Below are 17,041 nucleotides of genomic sequence, written 5' to 3'. Positions count from 1 at the left end.
TCTGCTTCTGAACCCCCATTTCTCACCTCCTTGTGTGGCCATTACCTTCTTCTTTTCTTTCCTCCTCATATTCCCATCTCTTTTCTTACATCCATCTCCCAGCTCCTGTCCGTCCCTCCATTAAAAGGGGGTCTCTGTTTTCGAGGTTGGCAGGTAAAAGAGACTGCATGCGTATGTATAGCGTGTGCTCCCACCATTTGCACAGCTTATACAAAGTGTGACTGCAGTGTACTATGGCGCCCCTATACTTCACACTATGTTAACAGCATGGTATTAACTGACCCATTTCTATCTCCTCTAACCTACCACACATGGGAGTCTTGCATGTGGTCTATACATATAGGTCCCTGATGGTTACTTTTCAGGAATCGGTTCCTGTTTTTTGGGATCTGTTCTTGTAGTAACTGTTCACGATGGAGCACAACTAGTAGGCACGGATATAACCGAAAGCTGTGTCCTGACAATAGGCTTGCTTTGATTTAGTTCTTCCTAGTGCCATAAGGACACTTATGGTACATCTGCACAGTAGAAGCCTATGGGTTTAAAACCCTACATGTACATCAGGCCAAAGCAGAAGTTGATTGTGGGCAGGTTTCTTCACTCTACCAGATGTCTGTAGTATCAAAATAAACAAAAAACCCCACAGGGTTGTGGCCACCAAAAGAGTTATATTCCCTGCATATACTGCCCTCTTCTGGTAGAATAGAGAACCCTGTTATTTTTATTTTATTTTTTTTGTACAGGGCTTAAAGGGGTTGGCCCATGTGGTATTTTATGACCCATCTAAAGCATATGCTATAAACATCCAATAGGTCTCACCTCTGAGACCTGCTTATATCTCAAGAACGGGGCCCCCGATCTGAATGGAGGGTAAGCCGCGCAGGCGTGGATTCTCCTTTCACTGCTGTGAGACTTCCAAAAATTATCCGAGGACTGGAAGTCTAGTGGCTGTGAATCTTAATTGGCAAAGCCAGGCGAGATGACCATGCAGAAACCTGGTCCTGTCAATCAAGAAAGGAGAGGGAGGGGCTGGAAGAGGAAGTAGGAGGAGCAAGGATGCACTTGGTGGTTTAGGCCTACCCTCTGTTGCACTTAACCATTCATTTGCATATGGATTAAAAGTACTTTATTTCCAGAATTGCGCAATGGATTGCCAAGTGAAAGGTATTCTTGCATTCATATGAACTAGGCCTACAAGCCATTGTGCCTGGTTTATCATTGAATTTTCTGCTGATAAATTCCCTTAAGGGCAAAAAAATGACTGGAATTTTATGACAAAAAGGGAAGTATACATCTGTTTCTTGCCCTGTGTATGACATTCTGTTCATCACCTTCCCCATCTATGACAGAGCTCCGCTCCCCATCTCATATGGGCAGTCTGAACAGGTCTACATCCCTAAGCCACGAGCGCTCAGACTCCATCTCCTCCAACATCAGCGGCAGCAACACGCAGCTCAGTGCCCATGTGCAGTACACGGCAGACTTCAGTGTGCGGGCCCTCGGTGACCTGCAGTATGTCAAGGTGAGTCTACGTTATTATGCACCAGTTACATGACTGGTCAGGAAGTGAGTGCGACGCCTCCACGTTGAAGGGGAAGTCCTCTTTTTAGACCACTGCTTGAATTAGTGGCAAGGGAACCTGTCATGAGCTTAATGCGGCCTTAACCAGGGGGAACATAAAATGCCCCTTATTACAAAAAATAAATAAAAATTTTACTCTGAAACCATTCTCCATTCCATAAAAAAAATGAGGGACAATGGGAAGCTGTATCCTCTGGTTTCTTTCCCGCGTTTACTCGGCCAGCTCGCCTTGATTATAATAATGAAGTGACTATTCATTTGCATCGTAGACGGTAAGATGGGATTGTTTACATATCGTTAGGACTGCAGTTCAGCCTGTTGGCCACTAGATGTCAGCACCTTTGAGTGGGAAGGTCTGATAATGGTGAAATGCAGGAGTCAGTAAAGGGCCCGGTCAGCAGATGGAGGCTAAAAATTGTGACCTATCTGATATGTAACTTGTCTGATCACTACCACCTCAAGGTATTTATCTGGGAGGTATTAGTCCATGTTGCTTTACAAAAAAAAAACAACACGTTTTATGGCACTTTTTACGTGTTAAAGTGGCCCTCCGACCCCTGGGAAGGGGGGAGATCGCATTAAGAGCTCATTCACACAACCTTATGGGCGCAGTGTCTATGTTGCAGTAACAGCTAGTCCCTAATACACATGCACCAGCCTTGTGAACTCTGTACGGCGGTGCAGACCCATTGACTTCAATGGGTTCGTGAGCCTCAAGATACGGCAAAAGATAGGACATGTCCTGTCTTTTGCGGTGCAGAGGCACGGCGCTCAGAAGCGCTTCCGTGGGTTTTCAGGTCCCTACCTCCGCACAGCAGAAGACGAGACACGTCCTATCCTTTTGCCGTATCTTGGAGATTGCGAATCCAACGGTTGTCTGAATGAGACCTAATTGTGGAATAAACAGAATAAGAACATTTTATTTTTTATCTTTTCAGCTACAGATCCATTTATTCCCGGGACCCTCTTGTGTCATCCAAAATGGCCGCACCACTTCTCAGACTTGTCCGGTCCTGCTCTCGGATTGGCCAGCACTGTTCACATGAGCTGTGCTAGCCAATCCAAGGGCGGCAGGAAGTGTTTGGGGCTACCAAATGCACAGTACTCATCAGGTAGTCTGAGAAGTGATGCGGCCATCTTGGATGACAGAAAAAAGGCCTGGGAATTGGCAGATATGTGGCTGGATAGGAGGGCACCAGAGAAATGTGATGTGTGTGTGTGTTCCCCGGACATGGAATTGTGGGTCCGCAATTCCGTTCCCGAAAAAAATAGAACATGTCCTATTCTTGTCCGTGGACAAGAATGGGCATATTCTATTAGTGCCGGCAAAATGCGGAGCGCACATTGCTGCTGTCCGTGTTTTGTGGATCCGCACAAGCGGACCCTTTATGTGATTATAATTTATTTATTTTTTGCTCATTGGTTGGCGCTAGGGCTGCAGCAAACAATTATTTTAGTAATCGAGTATTTTAACGATTTTTTTATTTTTACAATTAATCTAATAAGAAGAAATTTATTAATAGACTGGTTTCCTTTATAAAAACTCATCAGACCCGCTGCCATCAGTCCCCAACACCCTTCGTGCCCCCCTGTGTGATCAGCCCAAGTGCATCAGTTCCTCCCCCCGTGCCATCAGCTCCGTTTCCCCAGTGCCGTTAGCTCTCCCTCACCCCAATGCCTTCAGCTCCGCACCCCCAGTGCCTTTAGCTTTCCCCCACCCAAATGCCTTCAGCTTCACTACCCCAGTGCCTCCATGCCATCGAAACAGCTCCCTGAACAGTGGCCTGCACACAGTCCCTTGTTTCATGGGACAATGAGCTCTTGCCTGCTATGGGCCCAGCTCTGTGAATGGGAGCGCACCCTATCTCTGTACACTCCCATGCCGTGCACTCCAGGGTACAGGAGTGATGCTTCTGTTTACTGGAGCGCAGGACATCAGTGTTACAGGGATGCTGTGCTCTCGCGGGTACAGGCAGTGAAAGGGCGGCCAGCAATAAGATTACCTGCACTTAGTCCAGCAGCAGGCAATACCTGCCCTCCCCCCTACAGGATGCTCCTCTTGCCTGCTATCTCTGTACACACTGATGCCGTGCGCTCCCATTCACAGATGGCAGGCAAAACGGGCGCCCTGTAGGGGGGAGGTATGGTCTGCTGCTGGGTGAAGTGCAGGTTCTTCTGGACACCCTTTCAGTACTGGTGCCCTGGAGCGCACGGCATCAGTGTGTACAGAGATGCCGTGCGCTCCCATTCACAGATAGCAGGCAAAAGGAGCGTGGAGCGCTGTGTTTTTATTGGCCGCCACACACTTTGCTTATCGGCAGATGCGCACGCACACAGGGATTTTATTATAGAGGATATGGAGTCTTTTACTCTGTACAGGGCTGAGATGCTCTACTAGCAGGATCTTCATTTTCTCTCGGCTCTGTCAGGCAGGGAGCCGACGGGCTCCTTATCGCTGCTCTCTGATATTATAAACACTCTTCAAAGCTCAATCCTGATTTTCTTATCAGTAAGATAAGTGTTTATGACCTCTTAAGGTCCCTTTACATGGGACAATGTACAAGCAGATTGTTGGGAAGGAAGTGTACCTTCCTGACAATCTGCTGTTCGCTAGCGGAGGCCACCGGTGCATATACATGTGGCAATCTCCTCCCAGAGTATGGAGAGGAGTGATCGTTAATGCAATCTCTTTTCCCCATACTGTCTTGTTGTTTCCCGGCTGCAGATGGTGCTTACACAGCACAATCTGCCACCGGGAAACAAGGATTTTTTTTTTGTGCTGCACAAATGATCATTCATCGGGTAATTGGTGGTGGATTTACACCGCCAGATAATCGCTAACTAGCTTTGCTATGAACTCTCGTTAGCGATGAGCTGTTCAATTCTTAATCCTTGTAAAGGGGCCTTTAGTAATTTAGAGATGAGGGTTATTAGATGACTGGCACAAAGTTGAAAGTAGGATGCACCACAGCTAGAAAAAACTGTTGGGTATCCCAGACTCACAAATTCTCCCCCATACGTCGGTCCCCTTGGCGGTGAGGGGAGGGGACGGGCAATGGCTGGCGGTGATGGGGACGAGCCTCCCTAGCATCACCGCCAGCCATTGGCTGCTGACCCCCCACCCCAGCGCATGGGGTGAAGCAGCTGCCACGGTGCAGGGACCAGGAGCGGTTTGGGGAGGCATTTGTTAGTCTCAGATAACCACTTTTAATATTTTGTGACAGAACAGCTCAATATTTTTAATAACGAATAAAGACCAATTGAAATATTTATATTTTTTTGCCCCAAATGAGTAAAATCCCAGCATAAAAAATAAAATAAAAATATTGCTCCCGAAAGTATACACAGCCTTTAAAACCCTATTTACTTTAGGTCCTGTCCAACACACACTTTTGGCATGTTGGGTAAATTTTTTACCATGGCAGATACTCTAGATCAGGGATCGGCAACCTCCGGCACACCAGATGTTCTGAAACTACAACTCCCAGAATGCTCTATTCACGTCTATAGGAGTTAGAAGAACCGCCAAGTATGTTTGCACACTGGGAGTTGTAGTTTCACAGCAGCTGGTGTGCTGTAGGTATGCTGATCCCTGTTCTAGTGAGTTGGGTCTCTTCAGGACATCTTGCTAGATGTCTTCGGGGTTAATCACTCCATGTACGCGGTGAACCTAGCTGACGTCATGGCGGTTGTGTCTTCATTGAGCAGTGGCTGGACAGAGTACCATACTGGTTTAATTATAAAGGATGAGAAGTGATGTTGGCTTCTTCTTTCTTTCAGATCACCAGAGAACAGTATCAAGGTGCCCTGATGTCTTCCCGTATAGATAGTAGTCCACATTCGCCCGAGGGAGGAAACCACAAACCGGACAACACCTTGTCGGAGCGCAGCGAGGTTTTGGTGGATGAAACTACCAGTCTCCTGAACCAAAGGAACTCTCAGCACAGCTTACACCATAACGCGGTTTGACAGCACAGTCTGCCCTGACGGAGCGCTGCTCCACTCGTACTTTATCTGTCTAGACAAACCGCGATATCTTACTGGACACAGAGTGGCAATACACTGCATGCAAAGCTTTATCTTCCATGGGTCATCCAGCAGACGGCCAGAAAGCCCTGGTGTCTGCGGAGCTGCACTCTTCATGCCTGGTGGGAGACTGTTTTGCAGGAGCATTATATATTTTTTTTTATATCTATTATTTTAGGATGCTCTCCAGATCTTCTGCAGGGGATAATATTAAGCATGGTTCTGCAAGCTTCAGAGAAGAAACAGGAGATCACAAGGCTACCAAAGGGGATCTGGCAGGGCAAGGCTCTGCAATAATATGGGAAAAGCGTGATGCTGGGTCAAGCATCATCTCAGGGAAGGATTTCTACATGTGCACTGGTGACCCCCAAATTGAAATAGGGGATCGATTTTGTCTGTCTTCCTGCGGGGAATGGGTAGCATTCAGTCTTCCTTTATGTGGGCTTTGTACCCACAGATTGCCCATTCTTCCACCACCCACCTGTCTGTCCTTACAGTGGGTAACTAGTGGTCTTGACTGTTCAGCACTATAGCTCCTGCCAAGTTACCTGGGTATTACAGCAAGCAGTGTTATTGTCCAGGACTCCATAGACCTGCAATAATACAGGAGTCTTGCTCCATTATTAAGCAGTTATCAGTGTTGGTAAAAAAAAAAAAAATTGTTCACGCCACTTTCCATCAGTGTTTTGGCCATGCTTTCTTTGGGCTGGGGTTCGGGGTTTATACGTAATCGGTACATAATCTGGCTGTGAGAAGAGAGCCTACCACCGGTGGTGTATCCAGACCTCCGCATTACTGACCAGGGTCTATGATCTGTATGGATGGTGTCTGTGCTCGCAGCAGAAGCCTTCCCATATGCACCTTCTATACCTATAAAAGACGCCCTCCACATCATAATCACCCCATAATTCTAGGTAACCTACGCATTGGGTGTAGCGCTACACATCAGATTGGCTCTCGGTATAAATCACTATGGAATTACTACAAGACTGACTCCTCTTCTGCCAGACGGTGCCGACAATAGAGTATTTTCTTATGCTGGTTAAATGCCATACTTATGTATATAATGCCCCCCCCCCCCCTTATATAAGAGAAAACAGCCAAGGGTTCACTGATCTCGCTGCTGCTCTATGGTCTGCCCAAAATCATTTCAGTTCCTTATTCGGAAACGGTTTAGCTTCTTGGGCAGATTTGGCAGCCTTAAAGGGCATCTGTCAGCAGATTTGCACCTAGGAGACTGACCTGTTACATGTGCGTTTGGCAGCTGAAGGCATCTGTGTTGGTCCCATCTTCATATTTGCCTGCGTTGCTGAGAAAAATGATGCTTTGTTATATGAAAATGAGTCTCTAGGAGCAACGGGGGCGTTGCCGTTACACCTAGAGGCTCCGCGCTCTCTACGACGGCCGCGCCTGATGTTTTCACTGCCACAATGATAGTGGAGAGAGCGCAGCTGGTGCCCGGAGATCTAAGCCTTTAGGTGTAACGGTAACGCGCCTGGTGCTCCTAGAGGCTGATTTGCATACATTAAAACACCATTTTTCTCAGCAATGCGGGCGCATATGAACATGGGACCAACACAGATGCCCTCAGCTCCCAAGCGCGCATATAACAGGTCAGCCAGTGTCATAGGTACAAATCTGCTGACAGATGCCCTTTAATGTAAGAATACGTTGTAGTAAGGAGGAGGGGTGAAACTTCTATGAAAGGAACGAATTTTGGCTTGCTGACTGTTTTCAATCCAGAGGCCTCCTCTGGGTGTATGACTTGTATCCAGAGATTATTTCTAGAACTTGCGTTCTGTCGTTGGTTAACTGTACCATATAATCCCGTTATTTCCATGGTACTTTGGTATGTCTATAATGGGCCTTTCTCAGATTCACTGTGTGTTTAGGAGAAGCGGACCCCATAACTCGTGAGTAGCCGCTTTTCTTGCCAGAGTAGAAGAAGTTCAGGTTGCCTCATACAACTTCCTAATCCGGACGGGGGAACACCAACCTATCCAGACTAAGGCCCCTTTCAGACGAGCGCGTGTCTCACTGCGCCGGGCCTGACCTCCCAGCACTGCCGGGGTCACAGAGCATTATACTGATTTATGATGCTATGTAACCCTTACAGTTCTGGAATGTATTGGATAACACTGGTCGCATTATGTCAGTGTCATCTAATACATTTTAGTACAGTAAGGGTTACATGGCATCATAAATCAGTATAATGCTCTGTGACCCCGGCAGTGCTGGAGCTACACTGAGAGGGGCCTAAGCGTACGTAGTAATCAAAATAAATTGACAAAATCGTGTTCTGTTAGGAGCCTCCATAGCACCGGATCGTCTATGAACATGGCTACAAATGGGCAAAGATATCACGCCCTGTCCACTACCATGGGCGCAGCACTTAAAGAAGGCTTGGTCGCCTCTCCGGACATGTCTGTTTTAGATATGACTTGTATAATAGCTCTGTTGTGCCATTCCTTCATTATTTCTACTAGAAGACTGTTCCGGGACACCCCCCCCCCAACTGGTATCGCCCAGATGATCCTTAATTGCAAACTGCTAGTAATTCATTCATAACTTCTAGTAGGAATAATAGAGGTATGCCATAGTCATAAGACTGATCCAAGTAGCCTGAAATCAGGTAGCATGGAAAATTCTTGATCGGCTGTTATCCACACCCTCTGTACTGATCAATAACGGTCACGTATAATCGCTGTCACTATGGGGCCTTATACTAACACTCTGATCAGCAGAATGAACACCATTACTAGGTGTAAGCCATTGGGCATGGGCAGATCTAGTGCTCATAAGAATGCATTACACAGGGTGGGCCAAAAGTTCATAACCCCCTATTGAGTTAGGACAAAAAGGGAAGAGCAGCATACCTCATAGGTACAGCCATCAGTCTTCTATATAACAGTAAGAACATGGCCAATCCAGTTGGGTATATCTACCTTAAAGGGGACATTCAATTACAAGTACATGATCCCTGGTGGTCCAAAGACTGGGATCCCTGATACCCTTGAGTGAACGGAGCAGTAGTACTTGTGACCCTGCCCCATTAACTTCTATGGGGCTTCGGAGCACAGCTCTGTTATGTCAATCGGTCCCATAGAAGTGAATATGGTGGTCACCCACATGCACTACGGCTCCATTCACACAGGGGACTTTGGGGAGGAGGAGGTAATCTTGTGATTAGGAGTCAGGGCCTCAGCAATCATACATTTATCACCTTCAGACCATCATTTTACAGATTATATATGGATATACTGGCTTTCTGTGACACTGGTATGTGTGTGTGTATTTGAGAGTAAAAAGTAGATTGTGAGCTCCTAGTAACAACAGGGACCAGTGTAATTGGTGACAGTGTGTGCAGCACTACAGAATATGATGAGTCGCTATGTAAGTGCATTGCAATGCTTTATATCGTACTGATCCAGAGTTACATCCTGTGTTCTAATCCAGAGCTGCATTCACAATTCTGCTTGTTGTGATTGGAACCAGTCCCTATGCACGTAGCTGTAATGTGATTTAGGTCATTGGATTACTATAAAGATGCCAATACACAGAATAGACCAAACAAAGCGTTCAGCTTTGAAGGCTGCAGAATTATGAATACAGCTCAGGATTACCATACAAACTGTAACTCTGCATTAAAGGTATTTTCTGGTACTTGATGGCCTATTCTCAGGATAGGTCACTAACATCTGATCGCTGAGGGTCCGACACACCTCGCCCCCACCAATAAGCTATTTCAGCCCAGTGCCAGAAGCGGAAAGCTCTGATTGCCACCTAGTGGCCATGCTGGGATACTACAGATCAGATTCCATGCAAGTGAATGAGCTAAGGGTACTTTCACACTAGCCAGGGTCTGTGCAAGGATTTTTGCGCACACAAGCAAAGCTACATTTTGGCGCCCCCCCCCCCCCCCCCACCACTACTCAGTGGGGGTGATGTGACATGGAGGGGGGGGGATAAATGTGACATTTCTCCCCCTCCGTGTCACATTTCTCCCCCTGCTTTTTACATCACCCCCTTTGTGTCACATATCACCCCCTGCTTTTTGCATCTCCCCCTCGTGTCACATTTCTCCCCCTCCATGTCACATCACCCCCTGCTTTTTGCATCTCCCCCTCCGTGTCACATTTCTCCCCCTCCATGTCACATCACCCCCTGCTTTTTACATCACCCCCTTTGTGTCACATTTCTCCCCCTCCATGGCACTTTTCTCCCCATGTCACATTCCCCCCCCCCCCTCTATTAATGTTGTGTAAAAATAAACATGCTCCTCACCTGGCCCTGGTCATCTGCAGCAGCTCCCCTTCTCCTCTGTGTGGTCCTGGTATCTTCTCTCTGTGCTCCCGAGAAGACTTTGAGGACCTTTCCCACTCAGCCAATCAGTTGCTGCAGCTGTGTCATGTGTCAGACCAGTGATTGGCTCAGCAGGAAATCACTGCCCTGACACGTGACACAGCTGCGGCCACTGATTGGCAGAGTGGGAAAGGTCCTCAAACAACTTGTCAGGACTCTGGAGCCCAGAGAGAAGATATGAGGAAAACAGCCACAAGAGGCCAGCGGCATGCAAGTGATTCATGGAAAAAAAAGTTTCATTCCCCCCTTTCTGAGTGCCCTAAGGCGGCTGCTTGGTCTGCCTTATTATAGCGCCGGGCCTGAGACTAGCGGTTTTCTTTTCTGGCATTGAGTTCCGTCCTAGCGGCTCTATACCGGAAAATAAAATAAGCAGTTTTATCCTAATGCATTCTGAATGGAGAGCAATCCGTTCAGGATACATCAGTTCAGCCCCGTGAAGGAGCCCAGCACCGCCCCGCATCCTCAGAATCTCCTCCTTGCTCCCTGACGTCAGAAAGCCAGAGCGCAGTAATCTCTCGATGCGCGAGCTAGCGCATGCGCAGTTCCTTCACTGAGGCTGATGCCAGCACAGGGAAGGAACACTATGACGACCCTGCGCATGCGCTAGCTCGTGCATCGCGAGATTTCGGCGCTCTGGCTTTCTGGCATTGGGGAGCAAGGAGGAGATTCTGAGGATGCAGGACGGTGCTGGGCTCCTTCACGCTAGACTCATCTCGAGGTAATTTTACATGGATCAAATAGTTTTTTTTTTTTTGTTTTTTTTTTGTTTTTTTTTACACAATAAAAGCACAGAGAGCTATGGGGACTGGGTATTGCGGATGTGCTAGCGGCGATCTAGCAACCCATGTCCTCAGCTCTATACATCAAATCCCGGTGACAGGTTCCCTTTAAGTTTTTCTGCAAAACAGATCCGGTTTTCAGTGCAAAAAATAAATAAATACCAGATCCAGTTTTCTGGATGACACCGGAGAGATGGATCCGGTATTTCAATGCATTTGTCAGACAGAACCGCATCCGGATCTGTCTGACAAAAGCCATCTGTTTGCGTCCGGATTGCGGTGACGGAACTGCCTGCCGGAATCCTCTGCCGCAAGTGTGAAAGCACCCTAAGTAGCAGTGGACAGAACCTTGTTAGCTGCTTGAAACAGCTGATCGTCAGGGGTGCCAGGTTTTGGACCCCGCCAATCTGATCCTGAGAATGGGCTAAGTATTGGAAAATCCCTTTTAAATTGGAGAAGTAATGCACTGAAATAAAAAAATGTATTCAACTTTTTATAATAGTTCTATATGTAAACTGTAATATAATGCTCAAAGGGGAACATACACCAGTACCAGGAGAGCGTTCATTTCACGGACTAGACCGCGCATGAACATTGGGATGATTTTGTACACATCAAGGTTCATTACTCCTCCTCGGGTGTGAACGGGCATTTTGACAAACTGTACAAGGTTTTACAGATACGACTTTGCTGTCACGCGCTCTGTAGAAGAGGGAAGCTGCTTACTGACAATGCAGCGGCCTCCATTCTGTCGCTGCTCGGTTTCTTTAGTAGTAGGATATTAATGCATATAATATGCTAGTTTTAAAGAATTATCTGAGGTTAGGAAAAAAAAGTCCCTTCACCCAGAAACAGCGCCACTTGTGCCCATGGCCTGTGTCTGGTATTGCAGCTTAGTCCCATTCACTTGAATTGAGCTGCAATACCAGTCGCAGCCTGTGGACAGGAGTGGTGCTGTGTCTGGGGAAGACAGTGATGTGAGCTGATCCTTTTTATGTAAAGGGATTTTTAGGTTATATGACTTGGGGTGAGTTCACATCACCATTATGAATTCCGTTAAATATGGTTATAACGGAAAATAACATAATCCATAAGACGGAACTCAGAACGGGAGCCTTTAAGAGGCATTCCGTTTTCATCCATCATAATAGAAGTCTATGGCCAAGCATAACGGATCCGTCTAGTTTCCGTTATGCAGGACGGAAAACAAAGTCCTGTTGACAGGAAACCAGGCGGATCCGTTATGATTCCCATAGACTTCTATTATGACGGATCAAAACGGAATGCCTCTTAAAGTCTCCCGTTTTGACTTCCGTCTTATGGAATCCTTAACAGTGATGTGAACTCTCCCTTAAAGGGAATCTGTCACCGGGATTTTGTGTATAGAGCTGAGGACATGGGTTGCTAGATGGCCGCTAGCACATCCACAATACCCAGTCCCCATAGCTCTGTGTGCTTTTATTGTGGAAAAAAACCTATTTGATACATATGCAAATTAACCTGAGATGAGTCCTGTCCCTGACTCATCTCACATACAGGACTCATCTCAGGTTAATTTGGATATGTATCAAATCGGTTTTTTAAAGCAATAAAAGCACACAGAGCTATGGGGACTGGGTATTGTGGTTGTGCTAGTGGCCATCTAGCAACCCATGTCCTCAGCTCTATACACAAAATCCCGGTGACAGGTTCCCTTTAAAGGGGTTGTATCATCTTGGACATTGGGGGCATATCGCTAGGAGGTGCCCCCAATGTCTGAAAGAGGCAGTGCACTATTTTTGGAAGTCCTATTGAAATGAAAGGGAAGCGTACTGCGCAAGCGCGGCCACTGCTTCATTCACTTTTATGGGGCTGATAGAAATAGGCGAACCAGCATTTTGGGCAGTCCCATGGAAATAAATGGAGGGCGGCCGTGCATGCGAGGTGCGCCTTCCAGCACTTGGTGGGCTCTGTTCTAAAGATGGGTGCGGGTCCCAGAGGTGGGACCCTCACCTATCAGACATTGGGGGCATATCCTAGCAATATGACCCCAATGTCTGAGATGAGACGACCCCCCTTTAGAGGGTGTATAACAATATGGCTGCTTTCTCTCTGAACCGTGCAGGTTGTGTGTGATCACATATCATGCCCCTGACTTGTACCTCTAATAGAAGGGTGATACATCACCCATAGTCACATTGTTAAAAAAAAAAATCTATATATATGGAATATTGTAGGAGACTATGCAACATTATAAAGTGCAGCGTGAGATAGATATATTTATATATATATATATATATATATATATCACACTTATTTTTTTATTTTTATTTTTTAAAGGGGTTGAGCCACCATTTATCAAAACGGCTTTATTCTACAGTTAGTGGCCTACCACAGGGTGCCTGTAGCAAATCAGTCCTGATGTGAAGTTGCTGCAGGTTACGTCCGGCATTGAAGCCTTGTAATGTAGGACGCACAATCGTCATTGGTAAGATGGGGTGTGGTTAGTGTCACATGATCTGCTGATATCAGGACACATCTCGCTGCCCTTAGGCATGATGGGACAGTAGAATTTAAGCATGGAGGATATGAGAACGTCAAATTAGGTATATTTAAACAAAAAAAATGTCCACGAAGAAATGGGATCTAGAGTAAAATACACTTTAGGGGACGTTCACATGGCAGCTTTTCAAGCAGAATTTTGGTGTGGACAGCTGACCCGAATTCTTGCTGAAAACCTGTCAATGGGCACGTCCTCTCTGCTTCCCATACATCTCAATCGGAGGCAGCACTGAGGATCGCGGAAAGGACATGTCCTTTCTTGCTGCCGCTCCGCAATCCTCAGCACTGTCTTCTATTGAGATGTATGGGAGAGTGAGTGGACGCTGTTGGCGGGTTTTCGGCAAAATTTCAGTGCAGCTGGCCGCGCCAAAATTCCGCTTAAAAAGCTGCCGTGTGAACATCTCGTTAAAGTAAAAATTATTTTATGGCCCAACCCCTTTAATGTATAATGTTGCATGGAGTCAAACAGCTGGGGTGTCACGAGTTGGACCCCCACAATCTGACATTGGTGATCTGTCCTGAGGATAAGTAATCCGTGTGTCCGTAAGTCCTTTGTATAACCTAGTAAATCCCTTTTAAAAATAAGCCTAATGTATAAAAGCATTCGCCGTTTATCCATCCCAACCAATCAGATTCCAGCTTTGTTATTCCAGGGCTCCGGTCGTGATCTAAAAGCTGTGATGTGATTGGTTGCTATGGGCACTGATCAAAGTACACGAGGCACAAGCCATACGTCATTACGTGCGGGTGTGGCAGATCACTGGATCTGATCCTTCTTGCTCAGGGACTGGAAGCAAAGCTAAATTTTAAAATTAAAATCTATTCCTGTTTACGGGGTTCCAAAGAAGGGAAATTGTTTTATGTTCTTTTTTTCTTTTTTTTTCCCCCTGTGTGTTCTTTACCCTCCGGAGGGGTAGTGGTTGAAAAAGTGTATGATTTATGATGACTGTAAATATATAAATTGTTTAATTATTAAAGAGTTTATTATTTAATTGCGCTGTCCTTGGGAGACATTTTGTGCGTGTGCTGCAGAGATTGGGGGGAGATTTATGTCATGGTCTGTTACCCATAGCAACCAATCACAGATCCACTTTCATCTCTCACACTGCTGTTAAAAGATAAAAGCTGCGCTGTGATTGGTTGCAGTGGGCGCCAGGTTTTATTTTAGCCTCTTTTCATAAGTCCGATTCCCGTTGTGTTGTACACCATTTTGTCCTATAATTGAGCTGTTTCCTTTATTCCACATGTGATTTTATATTTTTTTTTTTTATTAATGCACTCTAGTAGAGAGATGTAAACCCGCTATGCGTGTGGGAATAGCACCTTCCGAACCTGACACAAGGGGTCCTCGTTCAAAACTGACCGAAAAATTTAGCTTGGTTTACCCACAGCAACCAATCCCATCACAGCTTTCATTCTTACAGAGCCGTTTAAGAAATGAGAGCAGAGCTCTGATTGGCTGCTTCTGGTATAAGGCCACTTTCACACAGTAGTCAGTGATTGTGAGCCAAAACTAGGTGCGGGTCAAAAACGCAGAACTGGAGCAACTCTGTCCATCCTTCCTAATCTCTGCGGAGGCTCCACTCCTGGTTTTGCCTCACAAGCACTGACCAAACACTGGGAGAGACTGGTGTAAAGTAGAACTGGCTTAGTTGCCCATAGAAGCCAATCAGATTCAACTTTTCATTATTCAGAGCTTGTTTGGAAACTGAAAGGTGGATTCTGACTGGTTGCCAAGGGCAACTAAGGCTACTTTCACACCTGCGTTCAGGTGTCCGCTCGTGAGCTCCGTTTGAAGGGGCTCACAAGCGGCCCTGAACGCAGCTGTCTGGCCCTAATGCATTCTCAGTGGAGGCGGATCCACTGAGAATGCATCCGCCTGCCAGCGCTCAGCCTCCGCTCAGTGAGCGGACACCTGAACGCTGCAAGCAGCGTTCGGGTGTCCGCCTGGCCGTGCGGATCCGTTCCGACTTACAATGTAAGTCAATGGGGACGGATCCGCTTGAAGATGACACCATATGGCTCAATCTTCAAGCGGATCCGTCCCCCATTGACTTTCAATGTAAAGTCTGAACGGATCCGCTCAGGCTACTTTCACACTTAGAAAAAATTTCTAAGTTATAATGCAGACGGATCCGTTCTGAACGGAGCCACCGTCTGCATTAATATGAGCGGATCCGTTCAGAACGGATCCGATCGAACGCTAGTGTGAAAGTAGCCTAAGGCAGTTTTGATTTGCACCAATTTTGATAAGTCTCCCCCACTGTGTGAAAGCGGCCTTAGGCTGGTTTCACACGGGCGTTGCGGATTGGGGCCGGATGCGTTCAGGGTGCGTTCAGTGAAACTCGCACTATTTTGCAAGCAAGTTCAGTCCGTTTTGTCTGCGATTGCGTTTAGTTGTTCAGTTTTTTTCCGCGCGGGTGCAATGCGTTTTGATGCGTTTTTCACGCGCGTGATAAAAAACGGAATGTTTACAAACAACATCTCTTAGCAACCATCAGTGAAAAACGCATCGCACCCGCACTTGCTTGCGGATGCAATGCGTTTTTTTACACAGCCCCATTCACTTCTATGGGGCCAGGGCTGCGTGAAAAACGCAGAATATAGAACATGCTGCGATTTTCACGCAACGCAGAAGTGATGAATGGGTCAGGATTCAGTGCGGGTGCTATGTGTTCACGTCACCCATGGCACCCGCGTGGAAATCACGCTCGTGTGAAAGGGACCTTAGTCGGTGTTAATAAATAAAACCGCCACCTACTTCGATTCCCATGTCCTAAGCTGGCGATTAGTATGTAAAGCAAATGCGTCATTAGGCCTAGTAAACATATTCTCACAAAGAAGACACGTCCACTGAAAAGCTATTCGACCCAGCTCCTATAAATGCACACTGGCTTGGCCGAGCATGCATGTGTTTTTAATGGGGATGGGGCAATACGCCACTGACTGACATCTCAGCAGCAACTTATATCCCACAAGGGACCATGCAAAATATATAAATGTGGTATCTCTAATCGTACTGACCTGGAGAATGAAAGTAAAGCATCATTCACGTGTCCGTGCCTAAATCCGTGAAAAGGTTGTCAGTGATGCCTCCGTGAAGGATCCGTTTTGGGTCCATTTTTTTTTTTTTTTTTTTTTGCTGTCCGTGTGTCATCTGCGTTTCACTGACACTGAAAAGCATCTCTTCCTAATGATCCATGAAAATCAGATGGTATCTGTGGTTTTCACGGACCCGTAGACTATATAGATGGACAAAATAGAGCATGCTTCCGTGCTAGAACACTGATGTGTGAATACATTAAAATGAATGGGGACATGTGCTGTCTGTGGAGAACACGTACAACACACGTCCGTGGAACACTGACATGTGAATGAGGCTTAACAGATCAGTTTTACCCCAAAAACTAAGGGGGGGGGGGGGGGAATTAATAGTCTGATCTGTTGATAAGCCATCAGAATAAAAGGAGTGGCGAACCCATTTAAGAAATGTCCATGTGACTATTGCTGGGAATACTCCAGTTGAAGACTCTATAAGGCCTCTTTCACACTGCCCTATGGCTATTTCAGTGTTTTGCGGTCCGTTTTTCATGGATCCGTTGTTCAGTTTTTTTGTTTCCATTGTGTTTCTGTTTTTCCGTATGGCGTATACAGTAATTACATAGAACAAATTGGGCTGGGCATAACATTTACAATAGATGGTTCTGCAAAAAAATGGATACGGAAGACATACGGATGCATTTCCATATGCA

The 17,041-nt window shown here is 46.4% G+C and overlaps 1 protein-coding gene across 2 annotated transcripts in view; it reads left to right on the top strand.

Moving 5' to 3' along the window:
• Positions 1-7,676, top strand: part of CNNM4 (cyclin and CBS domain divalent metal cation transport mediator 4) — a 32,561-nt gene extending 24,885 nt beyond the window's left edge. Inside the window, exons 7-9 of one of the 2 annotated variants that reach the window (XM_044283092.1) lie at positions 103-153; positions 1,350-1,522; positions 5,362-7,676. In XM_044283092.1, coding sequence (XP_044139027.1) covers positions 103-153; positions 1,350-1,522; positions 5,362-5,550 — 413 coding nt within the window. In that variant the 3' untranslated portion in view covers positions 5,551-7,676. The remainder of the gene's footprint in view (positions 1-102; positions 154-1,349; positions 1,523-5,361) is intronic. The other variant, XM_044283093.1, reaches the window with a different exon arrangement.
• The last annotated feature ends 9,365 nt before the right edge of the window (positions 7,677-17,041 follow it).

This window comes from Bufo gargarizans, chromosome 2 (genome assembly GCF_014858855.1).
Source record: "Bufo gargarizans isolate SCDJY-AF-19 chromosome 2, ASM1485885v1, whole genome shotgun sequence".
Taxonomy (NCBI): Eukaryota; Metazoa; Chordata; class Amphibia; order Anura; family Bufonidae; genus Bufo; species Bufo gargarizans.
Note: the sequence above shows the minus strand (reverse complement) of the source record. Positions and strands in the feature narration are given on the sequence as shown.